Source organism: Macaca nemestrina, chromosome 5 (assembly GCF_043159975.1).
Source record: "Macaca nemestrina isolate mMacNem1 chromosome 5, mMacNem.hap1, whole genome shotgun sequence".
In the NCBI taxonomy this organism is placed as follows: domain Eukaryota; kingdom Metazoa; phylum Chordata; class Mammalia; order Primates; family Cercopithecidae; genus Macaca; species Macaca nemestrina.
This window is the reverse complement of record NC_092129.1, coordinates 154,802,501-154,822,990: the sequence shown is the minus strand read 5'-3', so window position 1 is coordinate 154,822,990 and position 20,490 is coordinate 154,802,501. Positions and strand designations below refer to the sequence as shown.

The window sequence follows — 20,490 nt, the reverse complement described above, 5'->3', positions numbered from 1 at the left end:
GGAGGATCATTTACAAGGGCAAACATTCCTTAGAGCAGAGTCAAGGATTCATATATGCATATACACATGTACATATGAATGTACTTTTTGGATGCATATGTATGGGTGTATTTTTAGGATAAATCCCTTAAAAGAAAGTTGCAGTAAGCAGGACCATTTGCTCTTAAGTTCTTCATTCTGCATCTTTCTAATGACAAGAACATTCTCCAACATAACCACAATACTATTATTACACCCAAGGGAATTAACATTGAACCAATAATAAAAAGCCCATATTCAATTTTCCCACTGGTTTCAAATGTCTTTTATAGTTGTCTTTGTTTTGTTGATGATGTAGGATCCAGTCAAAAATAATGAATAACATTTTATTGCCATGTGTTTTGGTCTTCTTCAATATGGAACAATGTCATCTCTCATCTTTGTTTTGTCTTTAAAGACATTGATATTTTTGAAGAGTTTGTGTCAGTTGTCTATAGAATATGCCACAATATGGGTTTGTCTGACTGTTTTCTTATACTCCAATTAAACATTTTTGGCAGTAATACTACATAGGTTACACTAATAGAGTGGGCAAATAGCGATCCAAATTATTCTACTCCATTTTGTTCCCTGTAACGTTAATGCCATTATCTTCAACCATAAGAGAGCTACACTCCTGGAATAGATGACTAATGATGTGAGAGAAAACTGATTCCTGAGGACTTCTGGATCAGAACAGCCATATTCCCTGAACTACAAAACTTTAGACATTTAAGTGAGAGATAAATTTTCATTCTGTTTGAGCCATTGGCATTTCCATTATTTTCAGCCAAATCTAATAAATAAATGAAAGGAGAAAATATAAAGGAATCAGAAGAAAACTAAGTAGGAGATCCAGTATATGTAAACCTTGAACTTCTAGTTATGTAAATTAATAAGTAAAATTATTACTTAAACCAGTTTGAGTTGGTGCTTGTTGTAATGGTTGGTGTGTCTTGAAAACATTCTATTTGACACACAGCTTTTATCATATCTATGAAAATGTATAAAAACACAGAAGCAACAAATCAAATAATAGGTACAAATGACAAAAATGCAAAAAAAAGATATTGTATAATAAATGAAAAAGAAATTAAAGCGAGAAAAATTAGTGACAGTTGTCTAAGAAAATGACATTTAGCAGCTCAATAGGGTCAAAACATGTTTATTTCTCTTTTATATTATTAGTTTTCTGTAGAATCACTAAAACCTGCAAGGGACTCTATAAGTGGTTATCAAATGAATTGATTACTGGATTATATCAATAGCAATAGGAAGGGTAAAATTTCATTACTACTTTTTATAGATGTACTAGAACATCTACAGTGATGGGAAAAAACATGAGAAAAAAGAAGAAAATTAAAATGGTTAAACCAGAGATATTATGGGAGAACTAAGAGAAACCAATAGCTCTGGATATATTCTTTGAAATGTTCTTAACAGGTCATTCTGTATTTCTTGAAATCTAAGAAACAGACTCCAAAATAACAGATTAATTGGTTATATGAAGCATTCTCCCCATTGGAAAGCCAAGAATGCTTGGAGACTCAGATCCTCAGAGACCTTAAAGAGAGACAACAAACCTAAGACAGCCTTCCTCAAGAGGGATTCACTATGTAGATAAAAGGAAAATAAGCAAGTCACAGATGCCATCTGCCTTTTTCTCTGGTTATTTCTCCAAATAGAAAGATACTTTTGAGACAATGTCTTCTGGAAAACACTGAAAGAGCCCCCAGAATAGAATGAATCCAGGGCTCTTCAATTGCAAAAGAATATCAGTGTGTGGACCTGTATTTCTAATACACAGCCTTGAATGTGGTTGGAATGTTGAATTTATGTATATATTCAAGTGTATCTTTGGGTGTTTGTAGTTTTATGTTAAGTGTATTTTGACTTTGTTATCTGTAATAATACCAATATAATACATGATTTGTGACTTCAGATAAATTTGGCATCTGAGAATATTGGGCTCTTCTTCTGTGCCTATATTTTGAAATATAATTTGTCAGTGTGTGGATTTGTGAAGTTTATGTGTGTGAGTTGGGGATTTTCATGTTTACAATATAAGAGGATTAAGTTTGAAAGACTGTAAGATGCAGAAATAAGCAATTAAGGAAGTTCTTGTCATCTTTTACCTGAGCATTTTTTTAAACTAGAGAAATACTCACCCCTCTAAATAGTTGAACTGTTTAACTGCTAGAGGAGCTTAAAAGAGAGTATCTTTCAAATTATTTTTGTCCTCCTTGAAAACTGTGAAATTGATGGTAAAATGATAGAAAAAGAAGAAAGGCTAAGTGAATCTGGTAACTGAAGAAAGAGCTGGAAAAAAGAAAACTAGAGGACAAGAGGTGATAAGAGAGGTCACCTCTTATCAAACAGGAGACAAGTTGATAGGAAAAGAGAGAAAAAATATGTGAAAGAAGAAAAGAAAAACAAATAGAGGATTGAAGAGGGAGTAGAACAGGACAGAAAATTCCCTTGACTTGGAAAAAAATTTTTTTGCCATGAACATGAAACAAATCCTGACTTTGAGGAGAAAAGGATCTGCTATGAGGGAAAATTTGTCTCCAGCCCTGCAGGAAGAATCGGAAAATCAGAATAGAGTGAAAAGGCAGCTAGACTGATTTAATCCTCAGCCCAGGTGAAACTTAAAACACAATTCAACGTGTTTTTCTGAATGATAGGCACTATCAGGAAGAGATGAAGTCAGGGATCCAGGCTGAGAGAGACAAATATTCGTCCAGGATTTCAAGAGTGAGCAAGGCTGGAATATGGACTCCAGGCCGGGCTGCCTGATTTCAAAGTCCATGATATTCTAACAGAAAGGGAGATCCAGCGCTGGGATCAGATGCAGAGAGAGGTCATCTTTGCCCATTTCACGATTCCATAGTTGTGATTTTTCCTTGCCATTTCTTTTGTCTTCCAATCAAAGGGATGTAGGCAGGATGAAGGCAAACACCTCCATGGTGACTGAATTTCTTCTAGTAGGCTTCTCCCACCTGGCCGACCTCCAGGGCTTGCTCTTCTCTGTTTTTCTCACTATCTACCTGCTGACCGTGGCAGGCAATTTCCTCATTGTGGTGCTGGTCTCCACCGATGCTGCCCTCCAGTCCCCTATGTACTTCTTTCTGCGCGTCCTCTCGACCTTGGAGATTGGCTATACGTCTGTCACGGTCCCCCTGCTGCTTCACCACCTACTCACTGGCCAGTGCCACATCTCTCGCTCTGGATGTGCTCTCCAGATGTTCTTCTTCCTCTTCTTTGGTGCCACAGAGTGCTGCCTCCTGGCAGCCATGGCCTATGACCGCTATGCAGCCATCTGTGAACCCCTCCGCTACCCACTGCTGCTGAGCCACCGGATGTGTCTACAGCTAACTGGGTCTGCGTGGGCCTGTGGTGTGCTGGTGGGGTTGGGCCACACCTCTTTCATCTTCTCCTTGCCCTTCTGTGGTCCCAGTGCCATCCCGCACTTCTTCTGTGAGATCCAGCCTGTCCTGCAGCTGGTATGTGGGGACACCTCGCTTAATGAACTGCAGATTATCCTGGCCGCAGCGCTCATCATCCTCTGCCCCTTTGGCCTCATCCTGGGCTCCTACGGGCGTGTCCTGGTTACCATCTTCCGGATCCCATCTGCTGTCGGCCGCCGTAAGGCCTTCTCCACCTGCTCCTCCCACCTGATCGTGGTCTCCCTCTTCTATGGCACCGCCATCTTTATCTATATTCGCCCTAAGGCCAGTTACGATCCAGTTACTGACCCTCTGGTGTCCCTCATCTATGCTGTGGTCACCCCCATCCTCAACCCCATTATCTACAGCCTGCGGAACACAGAGGTCAAAGCTGCCCTAAAGAGAACCATGCAGAAAATGGTGCCTATGGAGATTTGAAAAGGGGGCGATAGTAACTTCTGTGCAGCGCTCTGAGTCAGTCCCAAATAACTAAGGATCAAAGGGTCTCCCTTAAGGTCTTTCTTCACATTAGGGGAGGGCCAGCCTGTCAGAAAGACAAACTCATCTTTGAAAAGCTACCGTAGCCAAATGCTCTCCTCAGAACCTCGCGACACATACATATTCTATTCTGCTTTCTGTTGCAAGAAACAAGAAACCCAGGATGGAGGATCAATTTCAGAAGCAGAGCAAGTTGACAAACAGGGATAAAGTTACAAAATGTTATCCCCATCAGACTATCAAGGTAATAAAATTTTCAGCCACAGCAATGATCCTTAAAGTCATTTGACGTTTGTACATCTTAGGTAAAGCATTTGTTTCTTGGGTGGTACTACTGATTAGTACCTTAGCAAACATAATTATACCTATTTAAATCTACTACCAGCTAAAGACAGATTCCTCAAGATGTAAGGAGTGGCCACAAAGGTTTCAGTGAAGGTAAGTTCTTATGGAAATTCATATGCCACAGAGATTAAGAGAACAGATTTTGATGTCAGACAGACTTAAAGTCCAAGTCTCATTTTTTCCCAGCTAGTTAGCTATGTCATCACAGGCAAATGATATAATCTCTCTGAGTCTTAATGTTTTTAACTTTTATTTTAGATTCAAGGGTACATGTGCAGGTTTGTTATATAGGTAAATTTCATCTCAAAATGATTATTTAGTCACCCAGGTAATAAGCATAGTACCTGATAAGCAGACCCTTCTTCTATCCTCCACCCTCAATTATGTCCTGGTATCTATTGTTCCTTTCTTTGTGTTCATGTGTACTCAGTGTTTAGCTCCCACTTTTAACTGAGAACATATGGTATTTGGTTTTCTGTTCCTGCATTAGTTTGCTTAGAATAACAACCTTCAGTTCCATGCATGTTGCTGCAAAGGACATAATCTGTTTGTTTTTTGTTTTGTTTTGTTTTTATGTGAGCCTTAATTTTCTTATCTATAAAGCTGTGATAACAAAAGAGTCGAATTCATTGGGGTTTTGTGAGAATTTGTAGACTTGCAAACAATCCAGTTTAGTATCTGGCACAAAATAGTATCCTGATAGATGTTTTTGTTAGCCAGTCAGACAGGTCAGTATGAAGGCTAATGTTTGGCTCACATGGGGTGCCTTTGCTGGGGAGAGAAGGGTATTCTTGAAATATCAGTGGCATTGGGACCCAAGAGACCCAGAGGAAGGTGGAAGAAGAGGCTCTATACATCACTGCTAACAGAAACTGCTACCCAGCACAGACATGAGCCAAAAACTACCAAGACACAGAAGAGCAAATATTAGGGCTATGACATGCAGGAGAGTCAGTGAACTGCAGAACAAATAAATGAGATAAGCTGAGAGGGTGAATCACAAAAAGCCATCTCCAAGAGGCAAGTATTTATTAATAATTAAAAATGCAATCTACATACTTCATATCATTCCAACACTTTATTCAAATGCACCACTATTTATTGCAAACATTCTAGGTGCCTATTGCTCTTTGGCACTGTGGAGAATATCAAGTACATACAGGGTGGTAATTTTGTCCAGAAAGCACTTGCTGTCTCATTAAGAAAACACTGATTCTCATGAAACTATCAGAGAACAGTTTGCAAAGTAAGAAAACGCTCACAATGTAAAGCGAAAAGACAAGGTGTTACTCCCTGTCCCCACCCCTCAAAAGGGGTTGTATGGCCTTCCTTATACTCATTTTATCAATGTGGAAAACCTCAAAACTACTGCTCTTCAATTGAACAAAACTTCAATAGAGAGGAACAGCATTTAAGAAGGATTGCCTAAAGGATGGTCAAAACAGCTTTTCCTCTGATAATTTAAAATCTAAATCTTATCCCCAGGCTAAAGCAGATGAGCACAGAGCTACACATTTAAAATGCTTAAATATTTCCATCTCCTACGCATCTCCATCAACTCATCTTTCCTAGAACTGGTCTTGGTAAAGAGTGTTTTGGCATTAAGCCATTGGTTTACATTGAGAAAGATTACAAGAAGCAACATTATGAAACTCTCGGAGGCATCATTTCTCTCATATCTCAGTGATAGGAATCACTGTACTTTTCCTATCATATAAGCAATAACTTTTCCTTACAGTTTTATGGAAGTACAATTGGCATATGACAAATTGTACATGTTCAAGTGTGCAATTTGATAAGTTTTGACCTATGTATGTACCATGACATTACAGGCACAATCACGAAATTAACATATCCATCCCCCTTGCTCCCTCACTCCCCATTGTAATCTCTCTCTTTTACCCCTCCCTAAACTCCTCATTCCCAAGCAACCTCTGATCTACTTCCCAGCACTATATTTTTCTTTTTTCAGAGTTTTATATAAATGGAATTATAAAACATGTACTCTTTTTAGTCTGACTTCTTTCATTCAGCATATTTGGAGATTCGGCCATGTCATGGTGTGTACAACAGCCATTCTTTTTCATTTCTGAGTGAGACTCCATTGTATGGATATGACATAATTTGTTAATCCGTTCACCTGCTGAAGGAAATTAGGGTTGTTTTCACAATTTGTTTATTCATTCACCTGCTAAAGGAAGTTTGGGTTGTTTCCAGTTTTTGGTTCATAGAATGAAGATTCTATGAACATTTGTGCACAAAGTCTTTGTATGCTTTCATTTCTCTGGGGTAAATACATAGACGTGAAATGGCTGCATCGTATGGAAAGTGTAAGTTTAATTTTTTAAGAAATTAAATAATCACTTTTCCTCTTAATATGACAGCTAACAAGTTTCCACCTGAATTTGTAATTCATCTCCAGGAAATGTGCAATTCCTCACATATGTTTTTGAGGTATCTAGTTTCTGGCCTCACCTGCTGTTGTTGTTGTTTTTCTATTCTACCTTTTTCTTTGTCCAGTCTCCCTGATCCTTATTTTCTGCACATTTATGTAAGCCAGCATATTAGTCTTTCTGGAGCAAGACTTAGAGCCATCAATCAGTAAGAAAAAAAAAAATAGGCAGGGGAAAGTATCAAATGAAAAATCCCTGGTGATATGGTTTGGCTCTATGTCCCCACCCAAATCTCATCTTGTAGCTCCCATAATTCTCATGTGTTATGGGAGGGACCTGGTGAGAGATGATTGAATTATGGGAGTGGGTGTTTCCTGTGCTGTTCTTGCGATAGTGAATGGATCTCACTTGATCTGATGGTTTTAGAAACGGGAGTTGCCCTACACAAGCTCTCATTTTTCCTGCTACCATCCATGTAAGATGTGACTTGCTCCTCCTTGCCTTCCACCATGATTGTGAGGCCTCCCCAACCATATGGAACTGTAAGTCAAATAAACTTCTTTGTTTTGTAAATTGCCCAGCCTCGGGTAAGTCTTTATCAGCAGCATGAAAACAGACTAATATACTTGGGTAAAGACTGAAGACATGGGTTATGATCTCTACTCTGTTACTAAAACTTCACATGGCCTAGAGCAAACTCTTTGCATCATCTTCTTGATTTTCAGTTTCATCATCAATAAACATAAGGGCTAAATAAAATGAGCTCTGGATTGAGTTCCATCTCCACCATTCTGTGCTTATTTGTCCCAAAGAATATATGCTTCTTATAGCTGATATTCTTACAAAGAACCAGAAAGAAGATCGCAACAAACACTCCTTCTCCACCATGGCTACCAATGGACCTTGAACTACATTAATCCTGGGCAATATAAGCACAGTCATTGGTTTTCAAGACAAACACTACTCAAAAGCTAGGGTAAGTCCATCAGTGATCCCCATATTGCGTCTTCCCCTACTGTATTCTACCTTCCTGAACCTCACATCTCCCCTACTCACACGTGCCCTTGCCCCTGAGCAAGCCTTTACCTGCTTCTTGAACTCCCACTGCTCTGTCCCTAATGCTTCCTCCTACCAAACTATCTCCCCTGACCCCCCTTCCTTAACTTCCCTAATCCAATGGGACCCACTCACTGTAGTGCACACCAGCTCCTAATGGTATCTGCTACCAGAGGTGTCCTGATTCTTTCTTTCTTTTTTTGACAGGATTTTACTCTTGTTGCCCAGGCTAGAGTGCAGTTGCACGATCTTGGCTCACTGCAACCTCTGCCTTCCGGTTTTAGGTGATCCTCCTGCCTCAGCCTTCTGAGTAGCTGGGATTACAAGTGCCTACCATCATGCCCAGCTAATTTTTGTATTTTTAGTAGAGACAGGTTTCACCATGTTGCCCAGGCTCATCTTGAACTTCTGACCTCGTGATCCACCTGCCTTCGCCTCCCAAAGAGCTGAGATTACAGGCGTGAGACACTGTGCCTGGCCAGTATCCTTATTCTTTAGCTTTGCAGAACTGAAGTAGGAAGTGACTGTGGCATCAGGGAGGGAGGGTAGAAGTCAGATGGAAGGGAAGGGAGAGGGAGAGAAAGAGGAAATAGATGCAGGCTGAAGAACTGAGCATAGAAAAGAGAAAGAACAAAAAAGACCTCAGAGGAAGGAAAAAAGACCTGCTCACAAGGAAAGCCATCTCTGTGCATCCTGGCCCAGTCTCTTCACAGGACTTGGAGCAACCTCCCAACCAGAGCTCACTCCCACAGTCTATGCTCACTGATTCCCCCCATCGGCTGCTCCTGTGGCAGCCTGGTCCCCCTGCCTTTCTGCTCCCCACTGAGCTCTCTGGGACTCACAGATCAGTGCCCTGGGGTGGGCTTGGAGAGACTAGCAGGTGGGGATCTTACACAGGGGCCAGGAAAGGAATGTAGGACTCAGGAGGAGACACTGAACAAAGGCTCTAGCTCAGTCCTGGAAATGGGAGTGTGTGCTTGTGCATTGCCAGCCTCTCTGCCTCTCTAGGTTGTGTGCTCTCACTGGCCTTAACTCTTTCCAGTCAGGGAAGACTAGCAAAGAGTTGGAAGAGGAAATGTTGTAGAAGAAGGAAGAGAACTCAGGTACATCAGGGCCACCAAGAAACAGGGGCTCTGGGTCTCCCAGGGACATAAGGAGAAGGATTAGGAGCTGACCAGGCTTGCTACACAAAAGATTCCAGGGTTGATCCTCTGAGAGCTGAGAAAAACATAAGGTGGGGTATTAGTGCAAACTTCAAGCTTCAAAGATGCCACCCACTGTCTATTCAACCTTTTTTTTCTTTTGGCTAATCCTGTACACTTCTTTCAAGTCTGCGAATAATTATCAAGTTCCCACCGTGTGCCTTATTCTACATAGTCCTCACAATCTGGTCAACTTCCTTTGTATTTCTCCTCTGATCAGCTTCTCAGTGGATCCTCTTCATTCTCCTTCACTCTCGCTGCAGCCCAGACTCACTTCCTCCCTTCCCTGAGCTTCTCTTGCCTGTCTCCCTCCTCACCACCCAATCCCATTTCCCGCAAGGAGAGGCATTATTATTAATCTGTCTCATCTACCATAACCTCCACCTGGTTTGTGCAATAGCATTTTCTAGATGTTTCCTCTCCTGGCAGCTAAGACTGACAATGTCACCTGCCAGGGGCCTGGAAAGCCAAGCCACAACCTTCTTAGCCAATTAGAGGTTGCTAAATGGGGCACCCTTGCAGCTCTGAAGTTCTGAGATCTTAATGCACGCATTGTCTTCAGTGCACACAATACCACCCACCACAAGTTCAATGCAATCAATTCCCCAGCAATTGAACTCAATCACAATGCCACTGCCCTTGTTCTAAAAATTAAAGAGTTGCTGCAGGAAGGGTCCTATAAATTTTGTCGTCATAACTGCCTGAGCTAGAGATGCGGGGTGTTCCCTGCCAATCAGGGCAGAGTGGGTTGACACGGGCCGGTGAAGCCCAGAGGCCTCAGAGGAGATGAAAGTCACACAGGCCCCCTGAGAGATATCTGCCAATGTCAGTGTTGCGGTCTCTTTTGAAGGATGCTGTCTGTGAGCTTGTGAAAGGCACCCAGCAGCCTTGTTTCTGTGGCCCATTACTTTTTCCACTAGACTCCTTCACGTGCCTGATTTGGGACATGGTTTCTGAGCTGCAGGTGTTGCCCACTCCAGCCCAGAGGTCCCAGAACATCCTGCAAGCCCAGAAGCAGTTGGACAAAGGGCCACAGGAGCAGGATCCTCCTCTCTCTGGGCAACTTCAGACTGTTTCCTGACTGTGCCGTCCTTAGGAGGGGCTGATGCAGTGAACAGAGCCCTTGAGGCAGGTGGGGCCTGGGTTCAGCTGCAGAGACCAGAGGAAGGGCTGGACCACATTCTCTTTCTGCCATATGCAGCTGCCTTACACTACAAGATGGGGAAGAAGGGAGCTGAGGAGATAAAGTGAGAAAAGACCCAGAGCCAGTGGGCTTTGTCACATCGGCTGTGACAGTTAGACCTGGCATTACTCATAATTGCTAACATTTACTACACATTCATACAGAGGCCATGCTGTGACTAGGTGTTTCTGGGCGGAGAATGTATTACTCATTTAGAACTAGTACCTCGGACTCTGATTATGGGCCTTGCTGTGTGTAAGGAACAGCACTGCCGTAGCGTGAAGCCTAGCCTACTGTCAGTGCTCAGAGAGCTCTGACACCAACAACTGGTTTTCCTACAAAGAATCACGTAATATTTGGATTATAGAAGCAGGGCAGTGCTAACTGGATGTCCTGAAAGGGGTAGACCTGGCATACGAAGGGATGGAGAGCAGAATTTGGAAAGCATCCAATGTTGAAACTGGGCTGGAGGGAGCATGTCCCAAGCCTGTTAGGAACTGCAGGAAATTCATGACCAGAATGAAGGTGGGGCTGGGGACCTGCAGGCAGGCTGGTCTGCTGTCTTTGCCTGTGACCCTCCTCAGGGCATGCTGTGCTCTCAACAGGTGTTGTGCAATGCCAAGCACCTATGAGAATTCCCACTACCCCAGGGATTTGAGGCACCCCTAATCCCAGGTTCCTTCCTAGAACCCAGGTTGCCTTGGGATGACTGGGGGATTCTGGTTGACTACCCAGGGAAATCTGAAGCTTGGGAAGTTTGCAATGTTAAGTCTCAGTTCAGAGTCGGACCTGGCTCTGTGCCTCTTCTGGTGGCAGCAGCAGTCCCTATCCAGGTCCAGAGCCCTGCCCAGTGGATACCATGTGGTCCTTCCACAAAGTTGCATCTTTGAGCCCCTCACAGAGAATCTGGAGCCTCCCAACCAGGATGACATGAGAAAAGATCTGAAAAAAAAGGCCCAGGTGCTTGGGGTAAGAACAGCCAAGCAAAGGGCAGAGGCTGAGTGGGTGCCGGGAGGACCATTCACTTTGGGGACAGAGCCTTTGGTTTGGCTTAAGGAGTTCCAGGCTGCTCTGGAGGCGTCGGGGGAGCCCTCTGGGACCACCCAGTCATTTTCCACAAGAAAGCAAGAGATTCCCCAGTTTTGTGCTCTGGGGAGCATTCACCTGAGATACAAAACTTTGGCTGCTTAACTCATTTTAAGGGAATAATAACATATTTGCATATACTTTATTTGGAGACAAAAACGAAAAAATAGTCTGTTGAAAAAATTATTCTAGATTTTACTTTCCAGGGATTTTTTTTCTTTCTGAAAATTATAGAAATCTCATCTCCTATTCTCCCTTCTTGAGAAATTAACCATTAGAAAACAGACACTTGCCCTTAGTCTGCCTTCTAACATCTCTCATATGATCCATGATTTTTTTAAAGAAATACAACTCCATTGCATGATCAAAGGGAGGAGGGGGGAATGGAAGGAAGGAGCTGGGCAACACGGGCACCAGGAGGAAGGGCCTGGGGCCCAGGGCCAGTGCCTACCTACTTGTGGGAGCCTCAGCTGTTCCTTCAATCTCCAGGCCACGTCTAACTTTGGGTTGAAAAGTGATTTCCCGGCTGACTCCACAGTTAGAACAGGTAAGACGTTGCTTGGTAAACGTTACATGAATGTGAAATCTTGTGGCAGAAATAATCTGAGGCTGTTTCAGAGGCCACCTGGGACCCCGTCACAGCTCTGAGGTCCCTCTCCCCCAAGGAGCCATGCCCCGAACAGAGGTACCTGTGTCCACTCATCCTGCAGAGAGTTCCTGCCCCACCTGCTGTCTCCTAAGTGCTTCTTTGTACTGAGGAGGAGAGGGAGCACAGGGTATGGGCACCTCCTGGGCTGGGACCAGCCATCACCTGGGATCCCAGTGCTACGGTTCAGAGCTAAGGACAGAAACACCCAGCATTTCACTGCACGCTGATCTCAGCCAGCACTAGGAAGGGCTGGGAGCATGTCCTGCGTGCCGGGTTTCCCATGCCCCCAAGAGACTTTTTCTGTTTCTGCACCATCTCTTTGGGTTGCACAGAGAGCTCCAGCACTCTGCTTCCCTGGGGAAACTGACAAGGACTGGTCCTTGATTGCCTTATCCAGTGAGTTGGTTTCCTGGGGCCATGGTAACAAACTACCACAAACCAGATGCCTAAAACAACAACAACAACAAAACAAAACAGAATCTCATGCTCTCCCAATTCTGGAGAATTCTGGAGGCCAGAGTCTGAAATCCAGGTCTGGGCAAGGCCAGGCTTTCTCTCCCAGTTCTGGTGGATCCTGGCAGTTGTTGGCCCTCCGTGGTTGTGGCTGCATCCCTCCCACCTCTGCCTCCGTTTTTGTGTGATGTTCTCTTTGCCAGTGTCTACCTGTTTCTCTTGTCTTGTACCTACACCAGTCATACTGGATTAAGGGCCCTCCCTGTTCCACTCTGACCTCATTTTAACTGACATCCCAATGACATCTACAAATACCCTATTTCCAAAGAAGATCACATTCCCAGGTATCAGGGGTTAAGACTTGAGCATATCTTTCTGGGGACACACCTGGTGACCCTTCTTCTCCTAACAGACCATCCAGACCCTCTGTGGCTTTGCAGTTATGAACATGGACATCATTTCGGCATGCACTTCCTTCCCCTGTCACTTTGGCCCAGTGGTTCTCACCTTGGTGATGTCTGGATACCCTTTCATAGGAGCCAAGTATGTGAGTAGGATGGGTGCTCATGGAGGGTGATCTCTGGGATGGAGCAGGGCACAGAAAATGGATATGCTACCTAGCAATGTCTCTGGGGAGAGCAAAGATGCAGGGATGGAACTTGTTATGGGAGTAATCAGCCAGAAGCAAGAGGAGGCCTGGCAGAAGGGGTTTTGCCAACGGAAACAGAATTGATCATCTGGCTCAAATATCAGTTCTTCCAAAATCTGCATAGTGCCATCCTTGAGGGCCCCGGGAGCCCTGCAGCTTCTCTCTGGGGTGACCATACCATGCGAGGCCTCAACAGGGACACTATAAGAATAAAAGGGTGTGCTATTAATACTTGTGCCATGACAACAGGAATACCTAGGACTGTCCCTGACACACTGGACATAGGGTCACCCTACTTCTCCCTAAGTTCAGGTGACACAAGGAGTAGGCGTGAGGTGGACAGACAGCAAGTGAGGGACGGCCAGGCTGGTGCACTTGTGGCCCTGTCCATGGGGCCAGCAGGGCCAGTGGGGCCAGTAGAGCCTGTACTGAGCTTGAAGAGGTGGCATGGAGCACTTAGAAGCTCTATCTGCTGCTTGTCATCTCTTGGCATGTGGAAGGCCTTCTGCAGAGTTCTGCTCCAGACATAACCTCAGAGTACTGAATAACCCCATGCTCCTGGAATTAAGGAGTGTCTTAGACAGCTTGAGCTGCTTTAACAAAAACACCATAAGCTGGGTGGCTTATAAACAACAAGCATCTATTACTCACAGTCCTGGAGGCTGGAAGTCCAAGATCGAGACACCAGCAGATTTGGTGTCTGGTGAGGGCCATTGCCTGTTCATAGATAGAGCCCTCTCACTGTGTCCTCACGTGGTGGAAGGGCAGAGGAAGCTCTCTGGGTTCCTTTTATAAAGGAAGTAATCCCATTGATGAGGGCTTCACCCTTACGACCTGCTCACCTCCCAAAGACCCCACCTCCAGATACCATCGCATTGGAGGTTAGGCATTTAGCACATGAAATCTGGGGTCAGCAGACATTCAGGCCACAGCAAGAAGCTTCAGGAGAAAGCTTTTAGTCTTGTGAAATATGAATGAGGCTTTCCCACAGCCTAGACCTGTCTTCACGTCCCAGCCCCAGCCTCTTGCATTCATGGTGGCTTTTGAGCATCCACTGAGTCATGAACCTCCCTGTTCCCTCTCTCTCTGGCTATTTTCTTGCTAGGACCAGAATAACTTTTTTTTATAGTCTTGCCACCATGCCATGTAGTTTTCATACATTGCAGCTATTTCAAATTACTGCATTTCCACAGAACCATTTTTCTGTAATAACCCAGAATCAACCGCTTTTTTCTAGCTTTTAACCTGGCCTCAAAGTCTCCCCTCTACTTGGACCACCTTTTTCTTCTGTCCTTAACTCTGACTCCGGAAGAGCCCACAGAACTCACAGTTCAAAGCACACATGCCTTTTCTCTCCCCACCACAATATCTTCATCCAGATAGAGTCTTGTAAACTTTACCTGCCCTCTCTCCCTTGAAAATCACTGTTGCCTGGTCCCCGTGGGGGAGCCTAGGCCTTAAGCACCTTTGTCTTTGCCCTAGAGGAACTTCCTCTCCAGCTGAGTCAGGTCCTCATGAGATTCTAGGGGTTGCTTGGCCTCCTGTATCCACTCTCCCTAACTTTGGCCTGTAGCTACATGTGGCCTGGACTTTGGCCCAGCTTCCAACACGCCCAATAATGTCAACCCTGTGGGGAAGTTCCTGGAGGTGTATAAGGATATGACAATTCAGTTGTAGGGACATTGAGGTGCTTGTTCATATGGGAACTGACTTTACCATTTTCCTCTTTTCTGAGTAGTTTATCATTTCTGGATTGCTGTCCGTCATTTTGGGAAGACAATCAAACAACCATCTGGTGAGTACAGGAACAACAGTGCCTCGCTTACTAAAAAGGGACTTTGGTGGAACCTCATCCAGTTGGATCTTTCCCAGGCCCACTGATTTGGGGGACTCCTTTCATGATCCCCATTTTGCAGAGAGTCCTGTACCCTCTCCAGGCTCTGGGTGGCTTTACGGGAAAATCCTGCCTCATCATGACACTCTTTGGTGTTCACTGACCACCTGGATCCAGGTCCTTGGTGACCACAGGGGAAAGAGGACAGTGAGAGCATGGGCTGTTTGTTGTGCACCACAGCCTGGAGCCTGGGCGAGAAAAGCATCAACCAAAAGAGATGAGCCTTGCTGGTAGGGGCCAGGAAGGGTTACCTGAATCCTTGTGTTGCCAGGGACAGAAAAGAATGGGGTGCAGAGTGAAAAGGGGATGTTCAGTGATGGGAACATATCTAATTGATAAACTTTTGCAAAATCATTTCCAGGCCTTTCTTAGGAGGCTGAGAGGCATGGGTTGGGGGGCAGAGGTAGGTATGGTGGAGGATCTGGTGACCTGGGATCTGGGGGTCTCCCTGTCCTGACACAGAAGCTGCCAAGAAACTGGCAGCCGAGCTTCAAGGTGGCAGTGCCAGGTTTGGATGCTATCATTCTCTCAGACCTCCCTCAAAGGATCAGATGCTCTTCTTCATCCCCACCCTCAGCCTCCCCTCAGCCCTCCAGGAAAGCAGCCTGTGTGGGTCCCCTAAACGGGGGCAGGAGCACAAGCCCTACAGAGCGAGCAGCAGCTGGGTGAGGCAGATGGAGGCACAGGGTGGGGACCACGGTGTTCCAGGGCCACTCAGGCTGCTATGAAATTCACCCCCCACCATCCTCAGGGACCTCTTCTCTGGCTGAAAAAAAGGGACTTTCTCAGAACATGCTGACAACATGAGTTGTGAATCCCTGGTGCTGTGTGGAGAAATGGCCCACCACCTTTTCCCGTCTGTCCCCCATCACTGCCCAGCTCCGAGATTGAGCCCCTGGGAAGAGGCCCGGGGTCTTTACCAGTGGCTGCTGGGCATACCTGAGCACATGTGCCATGGGCTGTTTGTGACAGGCTGGAACACCTAGCCCAGGTGTCCTGGAAGCCACCACAGACATCAGCCTATTCCTCCCCTGGTGGTGGTCTTTGAAAAGTGAGTCTGGACACCCTAAAACTGGAATCCAGGCTTCCTGCTTTCAAGGGCAGATGGTCCCCCATGGTGCACCTGTGACTCTCCAGCCCTCCTCTGGGCAGTGCCCCAGCCGGGATCTGAACACCCACCCTTCGCCCCAGGTGCTGTTGCCCCCACACTGAACCCTCGCACCACATGCTCCTGCCAGGGCACCCTTTTCACAAAGTGGAGTGGATGAAAAAAAAAGGGAAGAGCACCAATCCTGCTGCTGTCCCCATATGACAGAGGCTGCTGTGGGGGCATCTGTTGTACTTGGATAAGAAGGCCCTTTGGCCTTGAGCTCTGCCATGCAGGGGTGCTGCAGACAGAGCCAGGTGATAGGAAAGAGCAAGTCAGGGAACCCACCTGATGCCAGCCTCAGCTCAGGATGAGGCAGGAGGCCTCTTGCTAGGCTTAGGGGAGATGGTAGGAGGAACCTCCTCAGGGTGCCAGTGGACTGGGTAAAACCAGTAGGGGGCTTGGAGGTCAGGGAAGCTGTGATTTATCAAGCACTGTGGGCATTGCAATATTTTCTCTACTCAGTTCAGTCCAATGGGACATCAGTTCTGTGTATATCTTCCTCTTCCTCTAGCCCTGCCCAGTCATGGGTGGAGAAACTACTAGAACCACATCCCCTGTGTGTCCCACCATAAGTCTCTGCTTCATTCACGCATTCATGCATCATGCCAAATGCTTTGCTTCAGCAAGCATTTCCTGTAGGCTTGGGGTGCTCTGAGAAGGGTTGACAGTGAACAAAATGAATCAAACCGTATGACAGAAGTGGAAGTCCCATCCTGCCAAGGGTCCTGGATATGTGAACCTGCTGCCAGCCTGGTGGAATCGTGGTGCCCCAGGAGCATGAACTGCTCAGGAGTAGACCCTGACCAGATCCCCTACAGGCCTGGAACAGCCTGATCAGTAGCCTCCGAAGCCTTGTGGCCGCCACAGTGGGCCTCATCGTCCTTCCCTATCACCTGGCCGGGGTGTTCCTGGCTGCCAGACAGTGCCACCTGGTGGTGCCTCCCCTATCAGTGCCTCAAGACAGCCACTGCTTTTTGAAGAATGAGACCACCAGCTGCTTTGTGGCCAGCTCTAGCTTACTGGTGAGTATTTTTAGGTAGAATGTTCCAGACTAGTGAAGTCTTTAAGATTTTATGCTTCTTGTTCTCTGCTTCCTTCTGGTGTGGACCATGGGGAAAGGGGCAGAAGACAGGAACCCACACATGGGAGAATAGCAGGCATTTGACTGGACTGTGCCAAAAGAGTTGTTCAAGTACAATATCAATCAAGACTGTAGTTGCAAAAAGACATAACCAACTATTTGGTGTCAGTTTGAGCACCTTAGTAAACAAACTGATTTAACTGTGATAGTCTCGAGGGATGGGTTTGTCCAAGCAAGAACTCTAGGGTCAGGGTAGTGAATTGCTCAGGAAAGGCCAAGAGCTCAGGGAGACATAGGAACCTCATAGACAGGGTGGCCACAGACTCGCAGTCCCCGGGTTCAGCCGGGCAAGAGCCACAGGTCGAGGGAGACTGTAAGAGGCTAAATCCTAACTCTACCACATGCACAAAAATGGATGAGATGGCCAAAAATGACCCCAAAAAATTAGGAAACACAGAATGGGCTTTTTAACTGTTGTTTGCAATCAGAACTTTATGAAAATGATGAAATGTGGTTTCGCATTCTCTGTTGCATCGGAGCCAGTCTGAATATCAGTATTTGCTCTGAAATGTGTTTAGTCAGTAAAGTCAGGAGAACATGTGTGGAACATTGAGCAAAGAAGGCAGAGGAAGTTTCACTCCTGCAGCCAAAGAGGGGGATATTCTAGGGGTGGAGAGGTGGCAGGCAGGGTGATGTGTGCACAGTCTGGCCACTGTCCCATTACCTCATTGCTGGCTTCAGGCCATCCTCCCACAGATGGAGCAGCCATCACAGGGGTGGAGGGTTGAGGGGCAGGGGAGGCATCTGCTGAGGCGCTGGATGGGGTTTGTGCAGTGAATTAGGATGAGCTCCTCAGAAACCAGCCTGAGCTCTCTGCCTCAGGAGCTTCTCAGGGAGAGGGGACAAGCGGCAACCCCTGCCGGAGGGGTCCTTGTGTTTATTTCCCATAGCCACAAAAACAGAGGACCACAAACTGGTGACTGAAAACAACAGCAGTGAATTCCTTCACAGTTTTGAAAGCAAAATCCAAGATTGAGGAGTCGACAGGGCCGCGCTTTCTCTGAAGGCTCTAGGAAAAGACTGTTTCTTGTCTCTTCCAGCTTTGGGGAACTCCAGGCATTCTCTGGCTTCTGGACACATCACTCTAACCTCTGTCTCCATCCTCACGGGTCCTTCCCCTCTGTTTGTCTCTGTGTCCTGTTCTCTTCTCATAAGAACACCAGTTACTGCATTTAGGGTCCACTCTAAATCCAGGATGATCTCACCTTGAGATCCTTAACTAGTTGCACCTACACAGACCATATTTCCAGATAACGTCACATTCTCAGGCTCTATGTAGACATGAATTTGAGGGAGAACACTAACCCACTACAGTCATAGTCTGTACAAATAAATTCAAGGTTCTGCACACCTGTGGCCTTACCTGTTCTACTGGGAAGCCACTGTTCCATGGAAGGTGACCCAGGGAAGCAGAATTGTTCTCCTCCTCAGGTGGGTACCTCCTGGGGACTGGCATGAGCATTAGCAACTGTGCCAGCACATCACTTTGCTTGGTCAAGGTGCCCCTTGCTGCCTCCCAGCCAAGCCAAGCAGGCCCACCCCAGGGAGCCTAGGTGGGTAGCACTCCGTTTACAAAGGAAGGCCTTCTGCCTCACCACCTCTGTGGACCTGCGAACTGCCCTAAGAGGTGAGTGTGAAATCCCCATCTTACAGAAGATGAAATTGAAACTCAGACAGGCAGCAAGACTCTCCCTCGAGGCCAGATGAGGGAAGAGTCAGGAGGCTCAGCTCAACCTTGGGTGTCACCTGCCACCTGCACAGCTGTCCCTGGAGTGGCCAAGATACTAGGATATGACGCTGTCTCCCAGATCATGAGCAGGTTGAGTCAGGTACAAGGGAAAAGGAGCCAGCAGATAACACTGTCTAAACCCATCTGGTCATCCCAGGAAGGCAGAAGGGTTGGCCAATCCAGCACAGACCCTGTGCATCCTGCATTTCAGAGGATCCTGTCTGTGATGCTCCTCTTCACGGCATTGGAGCTCAGCATCGCTATCCCTTCTGTCTTCTTTTGAAAAAAGACCTGTTCAGATGTCGTCAGGGTGAATCTGTTGTGCCCTGGGCTCTGGGGCCTGGGTGGTGGCACAGGGCATGGTCCTGGGGCCAACGGCAGGTGATACTAAGGTCGACCCATGAATCTTGATCTTAGTCGAAGTCGACAGGTTTTGCTGAGTGAGGCAGTAGCTGGCAGAACAGGATGGGAGCAAGTGCCCAGGGTGGAGGAATCACAACAGGAAGCGATGGAACCAAAGAGAGCACATCACACATCGGCTCATTTAGCAGAGCGGGAAACAGGTTAAGGTACAGAAGCCCTCTGGCCCCTGGAACCCTCAAGTTTTTATGTTTGTGCTTCCCTTGTCTTTTGTTTCAAGATATTTTTTAATTTTTCTGGTTTGATTTTTTGGAAATAAAAGGCCTTCCACTCAGAGTACAAGGTCTGTTCACTTGCTTTGTCCTCTCCAGAGTGTGTGTTTCCTGACCCAAAGTGACACAGTGATCACCAGCATGCCCCAGGCAGCATCTGCTGACCCTGTCCTGGAGATGAACAAGGAGTGCGTCCTTAGCATGGGGATAGACACAGAGAGAGAGAGACCACATTGTCTGCAGGAGTTAGCCGAATGATCTCACAGACCCCACCTGCTGGGCTCTTCCATTTTATCACAATTATTCCACCTGTTCACGTGCAGAGAGAAGAACTCTTGGAGTAGATTTTAAGACCTTAGAGAGTAACTTGTTTACAAATAAAATATCTCTTTGATGATGTATTTGGATTCCATGTCATTTTGCCACATTTCTCTTAATTTACTGGACACCAACAATGAGATAAAAATTAAGATTTTAGAAAATTTCTAAAGATGTAGAAAATTTCTGCTTTAGAAATTTCTAAATAAGAATAAAAAAAAAATAAAATAAAACAACAAAATGAAGAGCAGCCTTTGAGAGATGACCCCTTGGTCCCCGTCCTCACACTAAGACGCAAAAGAGCAGAGCTTCCAGCTTCTCACTGGAGCTCCCACGCAAAATATTGAGAAAATCTTCCTCCCTCCAACAACAGTCTTCCTATTGGTCCTGAGACCTTGCTGGTGATCAGCCGTGTCTCTGCCCCTCTTTCTGTGCTCTTGTGACTCATCCCAGCTTCTCTCTCTGTGCCCCTATCTGGTTCCCCTCTGCCCATTTCTCTCTTTATCTGAATCCCCAGATGACACTGCACAATCTGAGTGTGCTGAGTGGTCCAGTCCTCCCTGGGAAGGGAAAGCACTGTCCCCTTCTTTGGAGAGAAGGCAGAGACTGCTCTCCCACAAGACCGTAGTGCCCCCAAGCCCCTGGATC

At 46.0% G+C, this 20,490-nt stretch overlaps 1 protein-coding gene across 8 annotated transcripts; it reads left to right on the top strand.

Annotated features, from left to right (window-relative positions):
- The first annotated feature begins 1,055 nt into the window (after positions 1-1,055).
- LOC105491581 (olfactory receptor family 10 subfamily C member 1) lies at positions 1,056-19,901 on the top strand. Of its 8 annotated transcripts, none has more exons than XM_071097410.1 (8): positions 1,056-8,237; positions 8,799-8,859; positions 11,717-11,774; positions 12,742-12,872; positions 14,717-14,773; positions 16,720-17,044; positions 19,310-19,461; positions 19,624-19,901. In XM_071097410.1, the coding sequence occupies exon 1, from the start codon at positions 2,964-2,966 to the stop codon at positions 3,900-3,902; it is 939 nt and encodes a 312-aa protein (XP_070953511.1). In that variant the 5' UTR covers positions 1,056-2,963; the 3' UTR covers positions 3,903-8,237; positions 8,799-8,859; positions 11,717-11,774; positions 12,742-12,872; positions 14,717-14,773; positions 16,720-17,044; positions 19,310-19,461; positions 19,624-19,901. The 8 variants fall into 8 exon arrangements, with proteins under 8 accessions (XP_070953511.1, XP_070953508.1, XP_070953512.1 ...); XM_071097407.1 differs by having other exon boundaries at positions 16,534-17,044; XM_071097411.1 differs by having other exon boundaries at positions 12,742-12,876.
- Positions 19,902-20,490: the final 589 nt, after the last annotated feature.

What these genes read in the sequence shown, in the direction of transcription:
- LOC105491581 (XM_071097410.1), top strand. Translation starts at nt 2,964, where the DNA reads ATGAAGGCAAACACCTCCATGGTGACTGAATTTCTTCTAGTAGGCTTC.